This window comes from Branchiostoma lanceolatum, chromosome 10, assembly GCF_035083965.1.
Source record: "Branchiostoma lanceolatum isolate klBraLanc5 chromosome 10, klBraLanc5.hap2, whole genome shotgun sequence".
Classification (NCBI taxonomy): domain Eukaryota; kingdom Metazoa; phylum Chordata; class Leptocardii; order Amphioxiformes; family Branchiostomatidae; genus Branchiostoma; species Branchiostoma lanceolatum.
In genome coordinates this window covers 1,306,943-1,331,798 of record NC_089731.1, presented here as the reverse complement: position 1 = coordinate 1,331,798, position 24,856 = coordinate 1,306,943, and the positions used below count along the sequence as shown (strand labels likewise).

Genomic DNA, 24,856 nt, shown 5'->3' with positions numbered 1-24,856 from the left:
CATTTAGAATATTGTTATAGCTTGTTATGCAGTCAATTGTCTTTGTCAGCATGGCTAGCCCTTTGTTATAGCCTCAGGCTAGTTGGGCAGCCCTGGCTGTGTGTCAACCAAACCAATGAATAGAATAAAAACAAAGTCAATGTATACCAAGCCGTTATTATAGTACTAGGAAAGATCAATTTCAGTATAACACATAAAGGTAGAGTTAAACACTAGACATGTAACATTTGCCAGCAAATACATTATGGTTACCTTCACATGTTGTAAGCCTTACAAACTACTGCTCTGTTCATTCTTTAACTCAAACGAATTGAATACATGGTGAGCTTGTTGCCACATTTTGTAATCGAACACCACAATGTTTACCAGTAACCATGGTGAGAGCCGTCTGGTTCAGGTCGTTGACCCTATTTGTGGGGAGAAGAAGACTAAGATGCGTGTTGCTACATTATGTAATGGAACACCACGATGTTTACCAGTAACCATAGTGACAGCCGTCTGGTTCAGGTCGTTGACCCTATTTGTGCGGAGAAGACGAAGAAGAAGAGGAAACGAGCAAAAACAATATGGTTACCCTTCTGTGAAGGTAACCATAATTACAACAATTGCATGGTAAAATATGATCTATTGAAATGCTATTAAAATTGCGTGGTAATTACTTCTTTGCTTGAAAGCCCCGATCTCCAAATTTGGAGTAGTATTAAAACGTCTTGATGCAATGTCTTAATGGTTTCTTCTCTACTCCAGACGTCCCCTCTAACGGACAGAACGTTCGCCACCTGCAGTCTTGTGGGGAACAGCGGGCTCCTCGTCGGGAGCGGGTGTGGACGGGAGATCGACAAGGCAGACTTCGTCATCAGGTAAAAGAACCCACCACACTTTATATATATCGAACAAATCTGTCCAGATATGCAGCTTGTAACTCTTATTGTCAATGCTAGAGAGAAAGACAGTTACACATAATTTCACCCTTCTAGCTAATGGTGGTTCAAAACATCAATATTACAAATATCATTGTTACAAATTAACAATAGTGACATGAAGGAAAATAGTGAATAAGTTATGCTTTACGTCACAATTACAGCTCTTTTGTCGCGCTGCCGGTCTCGACAGCACGTTGACATACCTACCGATGATGTTGTCTCCCTCCGGGAGTCCCTGGATAGGTTTAACTTAATCTCCAAGCAGATCCACGCCGGGCGCGAAAATCGTAGTATGCTAGCCAGAGAAGGTCCAGTCTGCCGGGCTGATGAACCCTCTCTGGCTGACTGGACCTTCTCTGGCTAGCATACTACGATTTTCGCGCCCGGCGTGGATCTGCTTGGAGATTAGGTTTAACTGGGGTTTGCCGCTTCGAACCCCGAACCTTTAGATTAAGTTGCCACCCTGGACCCCGGTTCATAACTATTGCCTAACGCGAGGAGAGCAAATCCTGACAACGTGAATCTTAGTCTAGGAAGACTAGTGGTTAGGACACACCACTAATAGATTTTGTTCAATAAGACCAATAAAGTCTAGATCTTATGTTCTCTCCCTCCTCGGACAGGTTCAACATGCCATCCGTGATCTCCCACTGGAGAGATGACATCGGAACTCGGACTCACCTAGTCACCACCAACGCGCACACCATCGTTAGCAAGTAGGTCTTCCACTGGGATCCGTCATGTTTTCCTTTGCCAAGCTTAAGAAGATTATGTTTTACTCAGTATGTGTGTGTATGTGTGTGTGTGTGTGTGTGTGTGTGTGTGTGTGTGTGTGTGTGTGTGTGTCTTTGTCTGTGTTTTTTCGGTTTTTCAAGAAACCAGGTTCTCATCTTTGTATTCCAGATTCCACCACCAACCCCACAACCTGGCCTGGGTACACGCCTTCCGCAACTTCGTCCGGAACTGCAACCTCCAAACCACCCACATCTTCACCCTCCCCTTCAACGTCAGAGGAAACGGGGACTTCTTCTTGGATTTCCAAGAAACGCTTAAGACGAACGGGTTCGAGAATAAGGTGTTGATGAACCACCCCGAGCACAGGCGGCGCGTGTCGGAGTTCTGGGCGAGGGCCGGGCTGAACGAACCAACCCCCACCTCCGGTAAGGGTCGTTTACAACTAGTGCTGCGTACCGGTACTGTGTACCGGTACTGTGTACCGGTACTGTACCGTAAAAACTGATTAGGTACAGGTCCAAAATACCAGATCATGAAGTACCGGTACTGTACCGATATAAATTTACACCAAGTGTGTGCTTATTTTTGTGACTGATCTCCTGACCTCATACAACACCAAAAGTGACACATTGGAGAAGTGTAACTAATATGCAACAGATTATTCAGGCAGGCCGGGAGTTTTGATAGCAAGGCCAAGGGAGTTTGGCGGTAGGAAACCTAGTTATTTTCTTTGAATAAAGACACTGACATTATTGAAGAAGTTCAGAAGAACACATGTTGTCCAGGTACAGGTACAGGTCCAGACCTGTACCTTAACCTCTGTACCGGTACCTGTACCTGATGTTACGTTAAGGTACGCAGCACTATTTACAACCCCTTTGTACATGCAGGTCCCAATTGGAAGAAGGGCCCCGCCAGGTTGTTGACGGGCTGCGTTTTGTGTTCTTTTTTTTTTACAATCCCGGGCGTGACCCCTACGTGGCCCGGTGGGACACCCTGCGGCTGCCGGGCTATTCTTAGGCCCGGCCGGGACCCCGAATCATTTTAACTCGGACTTAAAATCAACGCGGAACGCGGTAACAAATAGACGCCGTGTGGTAATCGTGCGAACACCGGGCATGCCTGTGAGTACAGCGGGACAATATTGTTGCTTCGGGGCCCGGCCGGGACCACCCCCCAACCCCCCACCGCTCCCCCCCCCCCACCCCTCTACGGGCACCGGCGCAATTGGGACCTAGATTACCTGAGCAACTTTGATGGAAATCAGTTACCAAGTTATTGAAGGGACCACCTCAAAGGTTCAAAAATTAATAAACGTGCTTCCCCGTTGTGATACATATACTAGTATTAAGTAATTCAGCCGGTTTACTTGAAAGAAGGTAACATCGGCTGCAATGCTGTTTTAATGATAGATTGGTTAGCCTGATAGAATGTTATCTATGTACCAGTGAATGCCATACTTTGTACCTTGTACATTTGTTGTGCAATAAAGTTATTAATTTCTGTATGTCAATTCCTGAATAAACCATTTAACGTTATATAAGAAAATACATTCACTTTCCTTTCTATCTGCAGGTTTCTACCTCGTGTCCGCGGCGCTCTCCTTCTGCAAGCACGTTCGTGTGTTCGGCTTCTGGCCGTTTCTGACAGACCGGCGAGGGAGGGGGGTGGAATACCACTACACGCTGAACTACCTACACAGGGACGGCGGCCTGTCGAACTGGAACCACCGGATAGACCGCGAGTTCTTCAAGCTGGCCGAGCTGTACAGGGACGGGATCGTAGAGCTGGTCACGGACTCATGCGGATGAACCTTAGTCTCTAACAGACTCCATAGGCTGCCAGAAAAATAGTAGATAGGCTACTGGGTAATAGCAGAAGAGTTAGCCGGCAATGGAATAACCTATGCAAATTGTAATGCTATGGCCGGGATCGTTGAGTTAGTCACGGACACATGCATGTAGATGAACCTTAGTCTCACAGACTACATAGGCTGCCAGAAAAATAGTAGATAGGCTACTGAATAATAGCAGAAGAGTTAGCCGGCAATGGAATTTTAAACCTACGCAAACTGTTATGCTATGACAGGGATCGTTTAGCCTGAGTGTCATCCTGTTTCAGTTCCAGGCTCTACCTTCACCAAAGAGTAGCCTGGAACTGAAACAGGATGACACTCAGGCTAGGGATCGTTGAGTTAGTCACCGACACATGTAGCTAGCTATGCAACATGACAAAATAAAGGAAGAAGAAGAGCGGATCTTGGGTACGAAATGTGAGCAAACTCGGATAGGGCTGGTCACCAAGAACTTCCATATTTTTCCCTGGCGTCGGTAAGGGCTACTCTCCAAGCAGAGCTAGGGTTTCGGCTGGTTTTAACGTGTTTTTAGGCGTTTTTGTCATGCCTTCTACTTTGTCATCGTTTTTGTTGTGTCGCAAACCCAAGCACACAACAAAAACGATGACAAAGTAGAAGGCATGACAAAAACGCCTAAAAACACGTTAAAAACCAGCCGAAACCCTAGCTCTGCTTGGAGAGTAGGTAAGGGCATCATGATGGTATTAAAGTAGAGAGTGTGAGGGTTTCTGCACTTCACTTCAAAGTCGCTATATGTTAGCAATGCACGGTCATTCGAGGCTACGTATTGCAATGCGCGACTCGTTTCACTCTAAGTAAGCAGCGCGCCGTCTGCAAACGAGCTGCTATCTTCTGTCCAGAAATGTTACACAACAGCTGGAAAATTGCATAACTTCTGTTTTTCCAAGACTGCACAGTCACAATCACAAGACGGTCAGTAGACCTTCTCAGCCAACTTCTTGACTTCATTCTTAACTGCTCCTTCGATCCTGAGAAAGATGAGTGCTGAGATAGTGAAGAAGGTCGCCGTGAACCTGGTCAAAGACGTCAAGACTGGACAGGTAGCGTGGAAGAAGTACCGATAGACCGTTCCATTTTAGGGGCGTGGTGGGGGGGAGGGCAAGTCGAGAAAAAGTCACTAACGGTACATTGAATGTGTTAACGCTCTCATGGATTGATAAATTATACATGTATATTCTTGTTAAGTTGTAGGAGTGGGTGGAGATTATTTGAAGGGCTCAGATATTTGCAAGCAAATGCAACGTATTACCCCCTTTCACTCCAGTCAAATTATAACATGTCACTAGGTAATATTTTGGAATTTTTAAAAATATAGATGGTTTGAATGTTATAACGTATATCATTTTGTGAATATTATCCCTGGGGCCAAACATGCATATTTTCAGGCAGTTTCCCCAGCCTGGGATCATTGTAGCCTAACTAAATACGTATACGCCCCCTATAGGGGAGGGGGTCATTAACCTCCACTGGCGAAAGATGGTGTAAACACAGGCTAGGATCATTGTAGGAATGGCTGAATCGAGTCTTCCAATATGATAAGCTGGAATGATGCTGAAATGATGCTTTATTATCTATCTTGTGTTGGCTCATTTGTGACATTGCCCATATTTTATATTAACTCTGTGGCCATGAATATGTAGCCTCTACCAGGCTCCGCAGATGGATGGAAAAATAGTAGAAACTGGCCAAACAGAGTGAATAGTATGCTAAGGGAGTTGGCTACAGAGAGAGGGTCAAACATGCATATTGGACCCTCTCTCCGTAGCCGACTCCCTAATAGCATACTATTCACTCTATTTGGCCAGTTTGTACTATTTTTCCACCCATCCACGGAGCCTGGTAGAGGCTAATGAATATGCAATAGATACTATTATTATCATCCTTTCCAGACTGTTCCCCTGGGTTCGCTGTGGGAGAGTCGTGCGTGTGTCCTGCTGTTCCTGCGCCGGTTTGGATGCCAGGTTTGTCACTTTGTGTGCACGTGCTTGTTTGTGTATTTGTTCCTGGTTCAAATAATCACTTAACAGTTAATCCTCATTTTTGTACAGTAGGTAATAAGCTGCGTAAGACAGAAGTGTATACTAATATATATAGATAAAGATAAGTTTATTGCAAGTTCTTGCCCGTAGGCTAATTGCAAGTACATGTAACATGAAAGGACGGACAGACAATATATAACAATACAGCATGTGACTTAACGTTACTTATATACTAGTATATAAGTAAGGTTTGAATCACTGAAACACAAGGAGAGTGCAGTCTCCTGGCTCCCTGGGATCGAACCTGGGCCCGCCAGCTCACAAACCTAACGCAATACCACTAAACTAAAAGGTCCTGACCAGTTAGACTGGTCAGTAAGTGGCACTTGAACCACAATGTTATATGGCCTGTGTTTACACATCTCTTGCTGGCGGAGGTTAATGACCTACTCTAGGGGGCGGTTATGGTCGGGCCGGCAGCTAGGAGCATGATTTATTTATTCACATTTCATGTCCTATCTGAGGGACGTACCTAACCGAAGCTAGGTACTCATTTACACCTGAGTGAAGTGAGGAAATTTGTGTTAAGTGCCTTTCCCAGGGGCACAACGTCCGGGCGCATGTCCAGACATGTCTGGGGGCAAGCCAGGATCGAACACAGGTCCCCTTGTTTGACAGCCGAATGTTCTAGCCGTTACGCCATACGACGGGCAAGGGGAAATCCCTGTGCTACCAAATTGCATTCCGCTGTGGCTTGAAACAAAACTTGTTTCGGTCGTCTCACCGTTACGAGCACTAATCAGCGATCAAGTAAGGACGTTATGTAGAGACAAATTCCAAGTTGTGGTTAAAAAATGGCACGCCAAGCATTCAAATAAATAAAACGACATTTAAATCAATTACTGTATAACATTAAACTAAATACTAATGGTGCAAATTTGTCTAACGGAAAAGTCTTTATGTCGATACGTTTACGTTGATGCGTTGTGATGCGGTGTGTTCCCGCACTATTGTATCTGAGGGGAAACACTCCCGCTGTGAACTGGCGCGGCCGGCTACGTTCGTCCCAGAATCAGGTTGTAAACGATAATCCTTGCCAATTTTCACATTGGAGTTAAGCAGGCACGAGGAGGAGTAGAGGCACCTTTCTCAATAGGTTGCCCCTCCTCGTGCCGGTTAATAACCTTGTTCAGGCCCGTCTTAGCGCAGATCCTACGGGGCCGGGTGGAGCTTCTCTGGCTGACTGGAGCTTCTCTGGCTAGCATTTACGATTTTCGCGCCCCGTGTAGATCTGCTTGGAGATTAGGAAATCCTATGCACTAGACCAAATTGTCACCTTGTCACCAACACAGGTTTGTCGCTGGACTGCCTCGGAGCTTAGCAAGCTCAAACCACAATTGGATGCCGCCAATGTGAACCTGGTGGGGGTCGGGCCCGAGGAGGTCGGGGTTGACGAATTCGTGCAGGGCAAGTTCTTCGCTGGAGGTGCGTTTTTTGTTTGTTTTGTTTGTTTGTTTATTTGTTTGTTTGACTGTGAGGTGGTGTCACATGGCAGAGTGATGCTACGGTCTCATTTCAAATCCGGGGCCCGCCCGGGCTGTTTGCAAAAACGGAAAATTAAAAATGCATTATAACAAGAAAATACACAATATATGGTCAGGGGTAATTCTTCTACGTTTTGTGTCTTTTGGTGTCTTTTATATCATATTTGTCGTTCCCACAAGCTGCCCGGCCGGACCCCGGATTGGAAATGTGACCCTAGCTTGACTAAGCTACATGTTAACCCTTGTCCTGCTGGAGTTCCAGAGCAAAAATATACCACCACTGCTGAAGTGCGCAGAAAAATTTGAAAGAAAGGATACTCGTTTGATCTTGCTCAATTTTAGTTACCACGCTGTACAACAACCGCGCGGGTGCAACTAGCGCATTGTAGAAATATTCCCAACCCAGCAATTGTCTAGGCTAGCATACAGAACAATAATGTACAACCCGACAATTGCCGGGCGTAGCAGGACTAGGGTTTTAAAATTAAGTGACTTTTTAAAACAAAATACGTGACTTGGGGAGGCCACGGCCTCAGACGTAAACATTCCAAAATGATGGATTCTGGTCACGTGACTGGTCCGAGGCCGTGGATTTCCCGCGCGGCGTCTTTTGTAAAAAAATTCACTTTACAGACGTGTACATCACGGAAACTGAGTACACCCCTCCAGGGGACAACATGTTCAACATGTTTATGGTGTTATATTTAGCGCCCGTGTCATGATGGGCATTCGCTAAAAAGCCATTTTTGCTGGGCATTCGATAAAAAGCCAGGTAAAAATCTTCAAGTTCGCTTTATTCAACTTCGGATCGATGGATTGACTTGAAACTCAGGGTTAATCAATGGGAGCACAACCTGAACATATCCTGAGCAAAACAAACTGAGATTCTTGCAGCGCGGACTTGGCCAGAGTGGGCGTATGTGGGCATTTGCTAAAAAGCCGGTCTCCTGCTGGGATTGCCATTGTACCAGTTTTTCCTCAAGGAAACCCCATGCATAGTGTTGGGGCTCAGAAAGGGTAGCTATAGCCTGGCTAGACACCCCAGCCTTTTCCATAAACCCTTCATGAAACACCTGCTGTTGGCCTTCTCTTTCCCAACCAACAGCAGCAGAACATAAAGCAGTACCAGCAGAGCTGAGTTTGTTTGTATTTGTTTGTTTTTTAACCCGGTAAACTGCCTCGAGGCGTAACACACCAGGTTTGTACTGAAGAGTACAAGCTGCATATCCGGACAGATATATTTGATCCACTCACACCAGGAAGGACCCCTACTCTTTTCGAAAAGCGTGGTGGGTTGTATACATGATTAATGGCATTCCTTCTAGTCTTGGAGTTCTTCATCACAAATTGTGTGGAGTTTGACTTTGACACAATGCCAAGTTTACTCTACTATCAGATGTTCTCCAAAAATGATTACTCAAACAACTGGATAGGATTTTGAAACAGTCAGACGTTTCAGACAGTATCCACTGTCTTTCGTCAGTGACTAACGATAGGACTGAGAACACCAGGTTTTATACCAAAACTCTGAATATATATGTTAATGAGGTTAAGAGAATAGGATGTCTTGAAGTAGTCTTTAAAAAAAAGGTTAATTCAAGACAAAGTTTTATGCCAATAGTTCAATTAGCTACTGTTGTTTTAGTACTGTATATAATAACAGTAAAACAGTAACTAAATGTTGCTTGTCCGGGGGGGGCAGTGCATTATCCCAGGTGCCTGACAGTTTTCCTGTTGTGGGCGGGGTTGTACATCCTCTCATATATTGCTTCTCTGACTCCCTGTTCGAACCAGCGGGCTTCACGATCTAGGATGTCCGTGGATTCGAGATTGAATGAGTGTCCCTGGTTGTGTTTTAGATGGTGGAAAATGGCAGAGGAGTAGCGGTTAGCGCTCTTTCTGCAATGTTCACTGTACCTTTCTTTTAGTGGTCGACTTGTCTCCCCAATGTACGTGTTGTTGCAGTTCGGTTCCTCACATTGCAGTTTGTAGATGACATTGGCTTTGATGCCTTTTTCAGGCCTGTCTTTTGGATGGACCAGTTTTTGCCTGAGAGTTTAGTGAGGTTTAAAGTAAGTGGCAATGTTGAAGTTTTGGAAGATACGTCTGAGTTTTTCCGATACGCCTTGGACATAGGGAATGGTAATGTTGACCTTGTTTCTGTTGGTCAAATGTTTGCACTTGAGTGTTTACTTAGACTGGTCAGAAGGTTTGAGGGCCTTGTTGAAGGTCCAATTTTGGTAGCCACACTTGGCTAAAGCGGCACGGAGATGTCTGTGTTCTTCTGTTTTCGCTTTGTCTGAGGTGATGACATTGTCTGCTCGATGGAAGAGCGTTTTGATCACTGCTAGTTTGTGTTCCAAAGGGTGGTGGGAATCAAAGGCCAGATATTGATCAGTGTGGGTCGGTTTCCTGTACACTTCGAACTGAAGGTAATGCCATCCTTCTCTATGATGGTTTTGGTGTCTAAGAAGGGGAGCATGTTGTTTTGACACGACTCCTGTGTGAACTGTTGTCATCTACCTGGTTAATGTGGTCAAAGAAGTCATCAGCTACTCTCTTCTTTAGCCTATACCAAGTGTCGTCTATGTAGCGAAACCAGTTTGCTGGGGGAGGGCCATTGAAAGTACTGAGGGCTTTGTTCTCAAACTTCTCCATATACAGGTTCACTACAATGGGCGATACCGGTGATCCCATAGCACAGCCGTGCACTTGCTGGAAAAACTGTTGTTTGTAAGTGAAATAGGTGCACCCTAGGCAGAGGTCTAGCAGTTCACATATGTGGTCCACAGAGAGTTTGGTTCCATCTGCAAGTGTGTTGTCGGCCTCCAAGGCCTCCCTAACTACTGATACTGCCTCCTTAGGGGGTATGCAAGTGAAAAGCGAGCACACATCATAATATTATAAAGTGTTGATTTCATCTTCTGCTACAGTGATGTCTTTGATTTTTTGGACGAAGTCTGCACTATTCTGTGCATGGTGTTGAGACTTTCCCACCAATGGTCCCAAGATCTTAGCCAGATGACCTGCCGCTTTGTAAGTGACAGATCCTATACCGGATACTATGGGTCGTAGAGGGACACCGGGTTTGTGGATTTTGGGAAGGCCGTAGAATGTTGGGGGTTGTTCTGTAGTGGGATTGAGCTTTAGATAGGTGGCCTGGTCCAGAAACTCGTCATCTCTCAATTTCTCGAGAGCTTTGTGGATTTCTTTTTTTGAACTTGTTTGTGGGGTTGTTTTTCAAGGGCCTGTATGTGTCTTTATCCCCTAATAGGTCTTGAACTTTCCTGTCATACTGTTCTGAGTTTTGGTATAAAACCTGGTGTTCTCAGTCCTATCGTTAGTCACTGACGAAAGACAGTGGATACTGTCTGAAACGTCTGACTGTTTCAAAATCTTATCCAGTTGCTTGAGTAATTATTTTTGGCGTGTCTTATTACCTGGATGTCTAACCTTCATCAACGTATCAGATGTTCTTCCCAAACTGTCAATCAAAAAGACAAGTCTCGAGTTTCTTTTGTGCACCCAGGCCCCCCCACAGGTCATTATGTCAGGCCCTTCAGAAACAACTTAGTGGCCTTCTCGGTGTCCTTGGCCCCCGTCATGTTAACCAATACCAACAGTCTAGAGTTTAAGACGGTTTTGTATAGGACGGTGTCCAACTTCATACCTGGCTCTGTAGATTGTATCGTCAACAAAGATGGTACCAGGCCTAGGTGTCCTTGCCCTGTGACACTGCAGTTTGTCAGACCATTCAGACCTTTGTACTCTAAAATAATGAACTGTGTGCACGGTGGATAGTATGACAAGCGATGAGTTTCAGTTGATGTTATGTAGGACAGTAATGAACACCGAGCACTGAGGAGGTAAAATCAACAAGAGGAGTATATTAGGCATCGCTCCCTTGCGCCGCGGCATTGCTTTGGTCAGGAAAGTTGTTTCTAGATCCTTGTGCGCGAAGAGAACCTGAACCATGATGCTGAAAGTTGCCACGCTGTTTGTGATCCTCCTGGTGACCCCAAAGGAGGCTACAGGGGAAACTGAGGACCCAGTTGTTCCATTTGAGTTTCCGGTGAACGAGGACAACCAAAAAGCTATCGAAATCAACATCAACAACAACAACAACTACAACAACAACAACAACGTGCCTACAAATTTCGATGAATTGATGGCGGCCAGACAGAGAGCCATCAATGAACTGGCGAAAACACCCGACTTGCCCTGGGCTGAACAGGGAAAGCTGTCCAAGGACATGGATGATGCCAATAACGTAAGTTTCCTTCAACTCTATCTAGAATAAAATGCTCGAGGGCCGACAATGGCCTTTGCTAGTGGAAAGAAGGCGAGAAGCAGGGTTAATTACACTATAAAAGATTTCCCATAGTTATATCAACATCCCATCTGAACGATATCTTATACCAGCTGCCCACAGACGCACCAGAGGTAGCCATAGCCTCAAATACAGCACGTACCGATTGTTATAGATTTTCTTTTTTTCCACGCACGATTAAAGAGTGGAACACGCTGCCGGGGCACGTTACATGCAAGCCCCGACAGTGGAGGCCTTTAAGGCCAGGCTCGCGGCCGCCCTGCCGTAATCCGTTAGGCCCGACCCCTTCAGGGGTGGTTAGAGGGTACTAGTAAGAAGAAGAAGAAGAAGAATACATTATACCGTTACACTAGTCCAGAAAATCACGTTTGAACCAGTGAAAATGAAGGAAACCTCATAAGTGAACCAAAATAATATATAACTATTGTAAGGCCTGGACCTTATCCTCTGAAGCTGAAGATGAACCTGTCAGTAAATGTTCCAGACCAGAAACCCCTACCTAATGTTTTCTGCCCTCATCTGAATTTTTGTAGCCTGAGTCTTTCTACAACAGATGTTTCAAGGTGAAATAAGAGAGCCACACCTTGAGCACCTCAAAGAACCTACTAGTACCATAATTACAAAGAGCCGGGGTCCATTCCAATGTAAATGGGGTAGGGAATGTTCCCGGGCAGCTTTTATAAGCCCTGAGCTGCTTCTCATGCCTGAACTTGGTCCTGGATGTTGTAGATTTCTGCCTCCACCTGTTTTTTTGTTGCCAATCATTCTATAAGAGCTGTTTCAAGGTGACTGTAATATTAGATAATCAAATCATGGAGAGAGAGACACACCTTGAGCCCGTCATAGAACCTGCCACAATTATTGCTAAGACTTGCGGTCCGTTCCAGTGTAAATGGGGTAGGGAATGTTCCCTAGTACATAATGTAGCTTTCATAAGCCCTGTTTCTATGGTGTCTAAATCCTCACTGTCGGTGAGTTGAGCTTACAAGTCTGCCACAGGGCATGGTATTTCTGACCTATGGAGATGTGCTGTCTCGGCCCTATATGCATGTAACCTGAGTAATGCCACGATCACAATTGTGCGGTGCCCGTAGCTAGGGGGTGCAGTCCTAGCCGGGCCCGAAGCCGCAAATTTGTCCTGGTTGACTGTATTTGGGCTAACGGCCGGTGATTCGGGGTCCCGACCGGGCCCCAAAGTATAATAAGCCCGGTTGCCATATGGTGCCCCACGGGGCCTCGTAGAGGTAACGTCCGAAAGTGCCAACAGAAAAGCCTGTCAGCAACCCGGCGGGGCCCCTTTTTTAATTGGGACCTAAGCATAACCTTGAAGTGGCCTTCAGGTCTTGTTACACTGTGACAATGGAGTAGAAATAATCTTTGGTTAAATGATGATGATGCAATGTACAGCATTGTGCTTAACTTGTAAACTTCTTTTGCAGTCTAGTATTGGGAGGCTATCTGTGCGCCTCTAACAATTTAGAAGAAATAAGATCTTTTGTTAAATGATGATGTAATGTCTTATTATGTCTAGCTTGTAGTAAGATCAAGGTTCCGCACAGACAAACAAATTATATGTTTGACATACGCATATAGCAATTATAAGCCTTTTCTATCTTGTATCCATTCCAGGCGCTTGTCATCTTCACGTTGCAGGCCCAGGTTAAGGATCTGGTAGGCGAGGTTAAGAGTCTCAGGTCGGACCTCTGCCAGATCAAAAGGGGTGAGTCTAACAAGTAAACATATCCTGGACGTGATACTCACACCGGGTTTTGCCCAGTAGTATAATATACGTAATTATATAGATATAGGTGCATACTGGTGCTTTATCTTCAGCACCTGATTTTTTAAAAAGTTTGTTCAACATCATCCAAGTTGTCATAGTTTGATTATCTACGGATGCATGAGTAGATGTACATCCGAAAATAATTTCATCAGAACAAAGGATATTTGGAGTTTCTTTTAACACAACCAGGTAATCTCACCTGCTGACGTTTCAGTGTCTGTCAGACACCTTCTTCAGAGCTTCTGACTGGAGTACTGCTTCTCACCAAGTAGATGTTACACTTCAACCTGTTTTGACAGGCATTGCTGTTTGTGTAGAGCAGAGAAATCTACATTTCTGACGGTCTTTCTGAACAGTTCACTGCAGCTGACTTCCATTGGTTTGGACCTTGTGCTGCTGTAGCCAATAGTCCTCTATAAAATATTATCATCATTTTTCTAGCTGTTAAAGCCTGCTGCAACAAGACCCTAACCTGTCCCAGTGGGTATGAATGGTTCTGCGAAAAGCCCGGCATGTGCTACAAGTTCGCTACAGACGAGAAGAACTACACCGACGCCAGTTCCACCTGTCATCAGGTTGCCGGCGGGCATCTGGCCATGCCCAAGGACAAGGTAACAAATGACCTCCTGAGCAATCAGGTCAAGGCCAGATACCAGGATGCGGTCTGGTTCGGTCTGATGAAGGGCTCAGGTGATCATGAGTGGGTGTGGGACGACATGACACATCTCGGAAATTGGAGCAACTGGCCAGAAAGGGCTGGCGAAACGGATCCGGAGATAAGCCCAGGATCAAAATGTGTGTCTTGGGACCCCCCCCCCAAGTGGTCTGCGGTTGCTACTTGCACATCACGACAGCCTTACGTATGTGAAGTGAAGGCCGCTGTTTCCCCCACTACTGTTGGCCCCGCTACTGTTGGCCCCGCTACTGTTGCCCCCGCTACTGTTGCCCCCGCTACTGTTTCCCCCACTACTGTTTCCCCCACTACTGTTTCCCCCTAGCCAAGTCCAAGTTGGCTGATCGGAAGCAGCGAGTAGCGGGATGGAGGTTGAGAAAATCTCAGATCGTCAGCCTTGAATTTTGCTTGATGTGGTCCAAAACTGCAGCCTCCATTGTGTTGTTACTGTAGTATCGTTAATATTAATGGACATTTATGTGATTGAGGTGTGTTAATTCTATATTGTACTAGTCATTTCATGATTCATTGTATGAATAGCCGTCAAATCTTAACACTGTAAGAATAATGTCTAGTTACAATGGCTCATTCCCACTGTTGATATTCATTGACACTGCTGTCATGTGACTTGTGGCTGTAAGCTTCAAGAGTCAGCTTATACATTGTTCATTTTTAAGACATCTGTGTGCTTCAATATCCTGTAATTCCACAATTGCATGAAGCTACCCCTGGGAGTCAGTATGTACAATGCTCATCACAACGTTGTATCTATTGAGGTGTTGGAAATTTTGTTCTTTTGGTTTGGTTTGATATTGATATTGTGACTGAAATCTAAACTCAGCTACTGCTGGGATGGTTTTGTTTACTTGTGTTACATTTGAACTGTGTTTGTTTTATCTGAATATGACGTCATCAGTAGCATGGTGAAAGAAAGAGAAGGGAAAAGCTATGCTGTATACGTACATGATGTTCTGACAAAATGTAGTTCCAATGTCCCATGTCCACTTTTGATATTCATTTACATCTGTCATGTGACTTGTGACAGTAAGCTTAAAGAGTCAGCTTATACATTGTTCCTTTCTGTGTGCTTAAATATCTAGAGACATTTGGACTGACAATTCTACACTTTTTTGAAGCTGTATTGTGACTGAAATCTGAAATAAGCTACACTGCTGGGTTTGTTTTTGTTTGCTTGTGTGGAATTTGAAATGTGTTTTTGTATCTGAATATGACGTCATCAGTAACATAGGGAAAGAAAGAGGACATGCTGTACAATATACACACAAAATGATCATATTGAAATGTATGTCCATGCAAGTGTTTTGCAACAGAACTTAGCTTACAGAAGATGTGACTTATATGTGGCAGAGACCGTGTTATTCTCATGTATGAGTGTTAAGTTATAGCCGATGCTGTAGGGCTGATCTGAATTAGGATGTTACCATCACGATGGTTGATATATGTATGACCGACGGAGACTATATAATATCATGTTCAGCAATGTTTGTAATGAGGGTAACGTATATGGCATTGTTAGTACTACATGTATCAGCAGACATGTTGTACAATATAGAAGAGATGTTACTCTCCACGTGCAAGATTTGTTGAATAGAAGTTCCTCAGTGTCTTGACTGGAATGAAAATAACTTGAAAAGGCATCTAACATACATGAAATTCCAAGTTGGTTTGAGAGTAGGACTAGTCCACTGTGTACTGACTACTTACCGTTTTGGTGTCATTAAAGATTTTCTTTTATCGTAATAAATGTGTGCTGCCCTTTTATGTGTGCAGAGCTACAAATATTGTAAATTCAATTATATCTGCTTGACTTAGTTTCCCTGCTTAGATTAGATTAAAACAATTACTAATTGAACGCTTAGCATTACAATGAAAATGCATATTCACAGTGTCATGATTTGGCAAATATAAAATATTTGCAAACATTTCGATATTCCCAATTCTAATATTTCATGCCCCACAAGTACTAAGGAATACCAGGCATCTGTAGTTTAACAATATAAGTACTACATGGCTTTTTCTCGAAAATAAAGTGTTTCGGGGCATTATGAGCGAGGAATCAAAGCGACTAAGCAGGGGTGGGGAGGGGGTCCCACAATCAACGATTAGGATTTTTAGTGGATTTAGTTAAAATTAGGCATTCTAATGATCTCCAAGCAGATCACCGGTGGCCTATTTGATACTGGTTTGCCCTTTGGATACTCTGCCTTATCATGGATAAGATCTGCTTGGAGATAATACCATTCTAAGGCTTCTTGAGGGGGGGAAATACTGTCAAACAAGTCACAGTTGAAGACTGTAGACATATGTGACATGGCAGGGTCTGTGGTCGCTCTGAATTCTATACTTGTCAGATAGTCTGCTCCCCTGGGTAAGGTGCAGGGTTAATGCATGGTGGTGATTGCACTTGCCCCCACCCCCAACCCCTCTTTAGAACATTGAGGTGTATTACACTGTGGTGTTGAGTTTCCATTCGGGTATCAAAGGACAGGCTGTTGGTCTTCTCTTGATCTAAAACCCGAACCAACTGCCCAGGTCTGGACACGACTTGAAAAGAGTCGCATCGCCCTTTTGGAAGGCGACGTAAAGCCAGCTGCCCCGTGTATGAGGGAGCTTATTAGTCATGGAATCAAACCGCTGCACATAAACGACTAACCCAACACTGGCCCGGTGTGCTTGGTTGAAAACACGTGCCGCGGCGAGGCCATCGGGCTTGCATAAATAGCCTGATTGAGATCATTTTCAAGGACATGGGATGCATTACACTCCATGTCAACAGCAACAGACCATTGGCATTGAACAATACCCGCCAAGTCACCCTATATTGTACTGAGTATAATTATATAATTAAGAACATTCAAAGTACTGTTTATGTCCCACACACGACCATGATTGTCCCGGTGGCTCAATGCTCCCGCCACAATCACTCTCAAACATTGCAGGCCATCGCGTGCAGGAACAACTATTATAGGCTCTCGTTCTTCCCTCGGACCATCAAAGAGTGGAGCGAACTTGAGCCTGGTGTGGCGGAGGCGGGGTCCCTCTCCCAGTTCAAAACCAAAGTGGGGAAGACCCTCCTGCATTGAGCCACCCCTACACGTCCTTGTATATATGTAAATATGTATTACTAATCACTAAATTCACTTGTCCTGTCCTTTGCACACACAAATTCAATTGTTTATGTTCCTTAGCGCCTTTCCTTTATTTTCCCTTTGTTTTATATGCACCAGGCACTTGTGTTGTATCTAACCCATGCACAACTGCTGATAATCTCAGATATAAGGCTAAGCAGTAAAGAAGTAGAAAAAGAAGAGTTAGGCTCCTGGTACATTCATGGCTGTTGTCTGTTGGATTTGACACGTGGCATTACACAATGCCATTTGCATCCACCCTGACACTATCAGGTGTCCTTCACAAACTGTCAATCAAATGACCAGTCTCGAGTTTCTTCAATCTGTACACCCAGGTTCACCCACGGGTCATTATGTCAGGCCCTTTATAAACAACTTGGGAAAGCCTCACTCCACCCAGGTGTAAATGGGTACCTGACTTTGGTTGGGAAAGGTCGTATTGAGGTCACCTGGTGGCGCCGAATGGCAGCCAGCCAGACCCTTGCGACAGTTCCACAAAGTGCAAGTGTGGATAAAATATGTATGTTGTGTATTATGTGAAACCTGTAAACGCTGCATCAATTCAACGCTGGAAAGGCTGCCATTGCGGGTAATTTCTGACCAATAAAGAAATTATTCTTTTTCATCTCCTGACAGATCTGTATGTAGACGAGACCAAGCGGTGTTACAAAGACCTTGGGTACAGGAGGTGGGTGATATCAAATATTACACCTTTGGTCGTTATGACAAAACAGAGGATCAAACTTACTCGTAGACATGTCCACATAGCCCCCGACTAGTTAGGTAACCCTAGCTGTATGTGGGTTTTACATCCTAATAAATCACCTTTTCTGGTGAACTGCCATATGAGGTGACAATCATCAACAGATTTCACATCATGACATCAAATTTGAACTTGACCTGACATGACCTTGTTGTGTCCTTGATTTCAGATATAACGCGCTGAACGTCATTCCTGCCGCGGCGTCCAAAAAGTCCCGGGAAGTCATCAGTAAGGTGGGAAATGATTTCCATTCCATACTCATCTGGTAGAGTTCGTTATTCATTCATTGTGGCAAAGATTCTCTCTTATATTTCATATATGATACTAGCAAAGATATGAATTTCCGAGCAATATTGTTTGTCAGATTACAGTTCAGCCCATTAAACGCCTTTGTACCTTACTGTGAACCCTTTTGTTTCTTGCATGAATCATTCATTGTTATCATTATTTTAAGCCTTTATCTAACTTACAGAGTCAGTTGCAAAGGTCTAAGTGGCTCAGGATTGGATCAAAAGGATAAACTCATAGGATTGAAGGTTCAAACCCAAACTCAACCTGCACTGAAAATGCAACAAGTTGAAACCACGATTGTCAATATTCAAACTACACACAGACGACACAGTAGATCACCAGCAATGTCGTCAAACTTGGACCCACAAGCTTTTTTCACTATTAGAAACTAACACTACCGGTAGCTGCGAAAGTACTATTTGTTAGAATAGAATTCTGCGTGTGCCCTTAGATTACCTATGTGTTGAACAACATATAACACACAAAACGGAACATCGTAACATTAAGCACACACGACCAATCCCCTATTTCAGAGAAACAACACATACAATATTTGACCACTCCTAATAAAAACATTTTCACCAATATTTATCACAGACCCCCACCACCATAGCCTGAGTACCAATTCCATAGTAACCGCTGGCTCAATATTTTCTGTTATTAGATGCTATCTCTGTGATTAGGAAGCAAAAAGACTGAGCCACTGGTTACTATGGAGGATGGCACCCAGGCTACACCCCCGCCCTTTACCCTTTCCCCTTTCTTACACTTTTTTCCCGACCCAGGCGAAAGCGGACGGAATTCCTGGGAACTTCAAGGGAGACCTGCTGCAGGCTGGAGGGACCCTGATAGTCGGCGCAGGTTAGCTAGCTTGTATTTTTCCTTTCATCATCCTCGGTCGACCCCCGGGGGGGACGGGGCAAGTCCATGCACTACTTCCGACCACTCCAGTCTATCTGCCATAGCCGCACTTATTATTAGGTCTTCCATATGAATTGAGGTGTCTCTAGATAGAGCCCTCGGGAAAGTCAGCTTTCTGGATCGTGTTTTTCCACGGGGCCTCCACAGAATGAGTGAGGAGATAATCTCCTCACTTGCCCGAAGGCAGTTACCAGCAAACTGGACCCTTCTCTGTCTAAGTCTGTGTGACACCCGTGGTAGAGACCCGCAAATGGTCTGGATAGCTGGGTGATGTTTCCAACTCAAGTTCTGTGCTTTGCGTAGAAGTGAAGAATTTTTCCTTTAAGTAGCCTAGAATCTTTCCTTTAAGTAGCCTGGTTGCCACCCAGTTACCTGGTTGCACTCAGATGTGCAAAGACTATAGGTTTGACTGGCCATTCAGTGTAATTTAACCAGCTGCTGCCGCGTGCCTGTGAAGCTGGTGTGTTGCACCGAATGGCGGTTATACCGGCTATATAGATACAGATACAGATACAACCGGAGCTACTGCATTTACTATGCTGAAAAAATTATTTTTCAGGGCAGTGAGTGTAGGAGCCCCAGTAGTAATCGGATGGCAACCAGGCTACCACATATTAAGTGGAGTAACGTTTACCTTCACGAAAGGGGAACATTTATTTTTATCTTTTTTGTTGCGTTTCTTCTTCTACAATAAGTCTTAACAATCTACTAGGAGGTGCAAGCCTACACCACGCCTTCCTTACATCAAAAACTATCGGCCAGCTACAGAATCAGTACCAAGGTCAGACACCAAGGGACCGTCATCTTCCAAAGACCTACCTTCATACCAAATATCATCACAATCCACCCAGAGGTTTTGCTGTCCACAAATATCCGGAAACATAAACATGCCACCCCCACCCCCCCACACACACACACACAGACAGGCCAAAAACAATACCTCCATTTTCAAACTTACAAACTTTTTATTGAACATCAACATAGCAGCACATCTGACATGGTACACACTGTAACGTTATTAGACAGTGCTGAATTGCGTTAACTTTTTACATAATAGATTAAAAAGCAAAACAGCGTTACTTCAACGAACAAAACTAAACAAGATTCAGTGAGGTAATCAAGTGTTACCTTGTATTGCCCTACCCAGGAGGAGAGCAGGTTCTGCTGAACTTTGTGCAAGACTCGCCAGGCGACCATGTAGAACTACAGGAGGTCCTGAGGCTACTGGGGGTGGAGGGGACGGTACAGGCCAGCACACAGCCTAAGGTCTGTATCATCAGTGTCTATGTGGAACTCCAACAGTTGTTTGTGAATGTTATGTTTGCTGGGTGACCATGTAGACTGAGGGTACTGGGGGTGGAGGGGTCGGTACAGGCCAGCATGCAGCCGAAGGTCTGTATCATCAGTGTCTATGTGGAACTCCAACAGTTGTTTGTGAATGTTATGTTTGCTGGGTGACCATGTAGACTGAGGGTACTGGGGGTGGAGGGGTCGGTACAGGCCAGTGCACAGCCGAAGGTCTGTATCATCAGTGTCTATGTGGAACTCCAACTGTTGTTTGTGAATGTTATGTTTGCTGGGTGACCTTGTAGACTGAGGCTACTGGGGGTGGAGGGGACGGTACACGGTACAGGCCAGCACACAGCCCAAGGTCTGTATCATCAGTGTCTATGTGGAACTCCAACAGTTGTCTGTGAATGTTATGTTTGCTGGGTGACCATGTAGACTGAGGCTACTGGGGGTGGAGGGGACGGTTCAGACCAGTGCACAGCCGAAGGTCTGTAGCAACGTGTTTTACATGTTATCTGTTAAACTTTATATTATATATGTGTGTGTGTGTGTGTGTGTATGTGTGTGTGCGCGTCTGTGCATGTGTGCGTGCTTTGTGTGTGCATACGTGTATGTGTGTGCGTGCACGTGCATGCTTGCGTGTGTGTGTGTGTGTGTGCATGTGTGTGTGGGTGTGTATGTGTGTGTGTGCGTGCGTGCGTGTGTGTCTAAATCATTCTGTTGTCTGTATTGTTATGTCACAAGAAACGTTTAAGAAACAAAATTATGATAAAACTGTACATGTTACATTAATAATAATAATAATAACTTTATTGCGCAACAATTGTACAAGGTACAAAGTATGGCATTTACTGGTACATAGATAACATTCTATCAGGCTAATCGGTCTATCTTATACAACATGGTGTACTAGTCTTTCTTAAACAATATGGTGTAGTAGTATGGGATGACAATGGGATTTTACAATTATTGGAGGAGTTTCTAACGTTACATGAGTCACTGTACATGATTCTGTGATTGTAATAGATAGTGAACCAGAATAGCAACTTATTTTGCAATACCAATTCTGTTTTGATTTTACATGTTTAGAAACTAACAGTGGATTTTTCTCCTTTTCTCTATCCAGTGTGACGACACTATGTGCACTATGTGATGAAGAGCCAAGCTGAAGCCCCCTCTCGCTGGACCTGTGGCACGTCGTCCGCGATCTCGCTGCCACATAGAGATTTGACAGAGCACTCAAAAATTTCAATCATAAAAGATGAATATTTTAACGCTTTGTGCGCTTTGTTGTCTTTTTAGTCGTACTTGTACATTTTGAATGACATTCTCATTATAACGTCAAGGGTAACACAAATTTAGTTTATGATGCTGCGAGGCCTCCTATGTGCCGCGGGCCCAGTGAGATAGAGGCTTAAGAGAGCCACTCTGAAACTCAGGCCATGGGAAATTATGGAAAACATTTCAAACTTTGTAACAAATTTAAGTTCAGTTATTTGTATGTTAAGACAGAAATAAGGCTGTTAAAGTGAAGCATTAAGCATGATGATTGTACAAGTTCAGATCCACGATAACTGTAGCTTGAAATTTGGAAAACATTTTTCTAACTTCAAAGTAACATGTTTAAGAGTGTATAATGTCTTTCCAATACATAATTGGAGTGGGGAAGCTGAATAAAATATAATACAGTCAATGTGGTATCTACATGGATATGATTTATTGTTAATTATCAGGGAATGTATGTTCATTATAATTCAGGGAATGTATGTTCTTAATCAATATTGTTGCTGGAACAGCAAATCTTTTTTTAATATACTTCATTACAATAAAGGCTAGATTTTATTGCACCAAGAATGATTAAGACATTACAATAGATATTTTTGTTTTTTGATTGTGCATCGATTAATGCAATAGTACAAGGACATCATATTGTGTCCTTGGGTAGAACACGTCATGTCTACAAAGTGTCAATTAAAGATACAGTACTACAAATACCTCATGGCATACATGTAGAACATTATATTCTTTGTTAGGTATATACAAGTTGTATAAGCCCATACTATAAGATTTCATCCCCTCCCATCGGGATGGACCCCTTCTCTTAGGCCCAATTTACACTTGTCCTTTTAACTGTTGTACTACACATGGTAGTCTACTACTGTAGTAGACTACAGCTTTTTTCTGGGTGTAGAAAGAAAACTACTGTAGTCTACTACAGAAGTCTACTATACCCTCGGGGGTAGTAGTACTACACTTCGGCGGAGGTTCTGCGAGACTTGGAACCGGGTGTGAAGCGAAACTGTACTACAGAGGTAGCAGACTACAGTTCGAAGGTAACAGCCATGTTCGATCTGTCGTAAGTCGAACTAAACGCGTGTTCCATTTCGGGTCATCTGCAGTCATTCTCTAGTTTTCTCAGTAAAATCGAGCTGTCTTGGTATTTTGCATCAGATAAAACCCCTACGGTCCCCTACCTTTTCAAAAATAAAAAACATGATGAAATTCCCTCCCGCGATTTTTCAAACTTTGAAGGTAACAATAGGTCACTACAGTTCCTGCTAGGCCTCCTGTCGTTGAGTGTAAAGTGGACGCGAATCTGAAGTCTACTACAGTAGTAGACTACCATGTGTAGTACTACAGTTTCATTGAACAAGTGTAAATTGGGCCTTAGTGATAATTGTGGTGGGTTCTTTAACATACTCCACATGTGGACCAATGGCTTAACACCCTCTCCAACGGACTGTAACCCATTCTAGTAGCATACATGAGGGTTGAGCAACAACGACCAGAATTTGAATTCTCGATCTCCGGGTCCAAAGGCAGAGATAAACATGCTACCTCATCATTTAGGTACACTTATATTCCGTTTATGTTTATGTCCCTGTATGTCATGTAGTTTTGTCCAGTCATGTTTGTTAAATGGACCACAGGAGAGGAGCTACAATGTACAGTCAAACCTGCCTAGGCGACCACCTTTTCAACGCGACCACCTGGCCATGGTGACCGCTTTTTCTCGGTCCCGAAATTTTTCCCCATAGGCACAAGCATTAAGCTGCCTGCCCAAGGCGACCACCCGTCCAACGCGACCGCCACGAATTGGGACCGCACAGAGCACAATCCCTGCCCATGGCGGCCGCCTCATTTCCAAGGGTGTGGTGACATCGGATCATTTTGCTGTCGGATTTGGCGGAAATAATTTTAAGACCGTGACGGACAAAAATGTATGGAATAGCATCGATTCCTCCATGAAGTAATTTAATAAAACGTTCCCACTATAAACATTGTAAATACAAATGTTTGTGAATACTTTAATATCGATGTTGGTGTGCCCATCGTAATCTTATAGTTTACCGCAAGCTCGGTTCGGTTTAAACTCAATTTTCAAAATGATTACGTTGTGCATGGCGTCAAAAAGTCAGATCTCACAGACATTACTAGCCATTTCTTGTATTTTCAACAAAAATGTGTCTGTATCTTACTAAATTCCGCCGAAAAATGACTTCGCGGCGGGCAAAACATCGGGCGAAACATGTTGTTTCTTGGTCCCGACGCCATCTTGGTTTTGGCACGGCCCAGATTGGCGTACCGCTGACCTTTGTAAAACACGACGCTTCTGTGTATGAACATTTAAAATACTCTCGTTATTGATGAAAATTAATATTCTTATTTTCTTTTTATTTCATGAATCTCACAAACCTTTATGTATTTTATTGGACGCTTTGCGTTCTGCCGTGCACTGACTTACATTTCGATGCGGTCGCCAAGAGTTTGGCGGTGTGGCGCGGCGCGACGAAATCACACTGTTCCGTGTTCATCTTCAGTTGTCAGATCGAAAACCTTTTGCCCCTTTTATCCAGCGGTCGGCGCCCAAAAAAGGCTGGGTTCAGCAGGTGTTTTCAAGGGATTTATCGTAGGCCTTAAAACTTCGATTGTATGTGCTTAAAACTTCGATTGTATGTGCGTATGTGCGGGAGGCCCTGCGAGATCATCGTGGCAAACATTGTTTTGCAGTCAAAATTATGACGAAAATTTGTACACGATGTAACGTTAACGATATACAAACATTACAACGATAACGGAAAATGTAATTTTTGTAGGATCTTTTTGTCTATGAGAATTGAACCTGGTGGGGGTCATACTGTCTAAAATCACATAATTTTCCATCCTGGAGTACACTGTATTTGAACACCTCGACCTGGAAACATGTTGTGAGTGAAATCCTCTTCATGGCGACCACCTGTCCATCGCGACCGTTTTTGCTTGTGGATCATTCTGAAGAAACTCGAACTTATACATAGTGGGTCGAATGATGTTAGTTTTATGATGTCAATGATTTGATGGACTTGCAATAAAGAACAATAAACGTCATCAGTTATAGATCTTCGTGTGGTGTTTTATCAATATTTCGATCCTGGGTCAGGACATCTCGGTTGTGGCTGCACCCATCATTTGGAAGGGACATAAAATGGGGGTCCTGTATTTAAGGGGGTGCCTCAAGCAAGGTAAAGGGGAAGGGCTAGCAACCCCTCAAGGTAACAAATATACCATGCTACAGAAACAGAAAGGAAACTTGCTGCCCTATGTGCCAGTAGGCACTAC

The 24,856-nt window shown here is 44.0% G+C and overlaps 3 protein-coding genes across 6 annotated transcripts; all 3 read left to right on the top strand.

Annotated features, from left to right (window-relative positions):
* Nucleotides 1-374: 374 nt before the first annotated feature.
* On the top strand, nucleotides 375-3,775 carry LOC136443804 (alpha-N-acetylneuraminide alpha-2,8-sialyltransferase-like). The gene is made up of 5 exons (XM_066441168.1): nucleotides 375-413; nucleotides 748-860; nucleotides 1,547-1,639; nucleotides 1,827-2,083; nucleotides 3,234-3,775. Exons 1-5 carry the CDS (start codon nucleotides 375-377, stop codon nucleotides 3,467-3,469), a joined length of 738 nt encoding a protein of 245 aa, XP_066297265.1. The 3' UTR covers nucleotides 3,470-3,775.
* A 541-nt stretch (nucleotides 3,776-4,316) lies between these two features.
* Nucleotides 4,317-22,256, top strand: LOC136443312 (prostamide/prostaglandin F synthase-like). Of its 4 annotated transcripts, none has more exons than XM_066440503.1 (9): nucleotides 4,320-4,574; nucleotides 5,424-5,495; nucleotides 6,866-6,998; nucleotides 17,629-17,680; nucleotides 17,925-17,988; nucleotides 18,832-18,907; nucleotides 20,115-20,215; nucleotides 20,468-20,485; nucleotides 21,384-22,256. In XM_066440503.1, exons 1-9 carry the CDS (start codon nucleotides 4,512-4,514, stop codon nucleotides 21,408-21,410), a joined length of 606 nt encoding a protein of 201 aa, XP_066296600.1. In that variant the 5' UTR covers nucleotides 4,320-4,511; the 3' UTR covers nucleotides 21,411-22,256. The 4 variants fall into 4 exon arrangements, with proteins under 4 accessions (XP_066296597.1, XP_066296600.1, XP_066296601.1 ...); XM_066440504.1 differs by lacking the exon at nucleotides 20,468-20,485 and adding an exon at nucleotides 20,342-20,359; XM_066440500.1 differs by lacking the exons at nucleotides 20,468-20,485; nucleotides 21,384-22,256 and adding an exon at nucleotides 20,342-20,461 and having other exon boundaries at nucleotides 4,317-4,574.
* LOC136443311 (uncharacterized) lies at nucleotides 10,784-15,398 on the top strand. Its single transcript, XM_066440499.1, has 3 exons — nucleotides 10,784-11,327; nucleotides 13,017-13,107; nucleotides 13,612-15,398. Exons 1-3 carry the CDS (start codon nucleotides 11,031-11,033, stop codon nucleotides 14,166-14,168), a joined length of 945 nt encoding a protein of 314 aa, XP_066296596.1. The 5' UTR covers nucleotides 10,784-11,030; the 3' UTR covers nucleotides 14,169-15,398.
* Nucleotides 22,257-24,856: the final 2,600 nt, after the last annotated feature.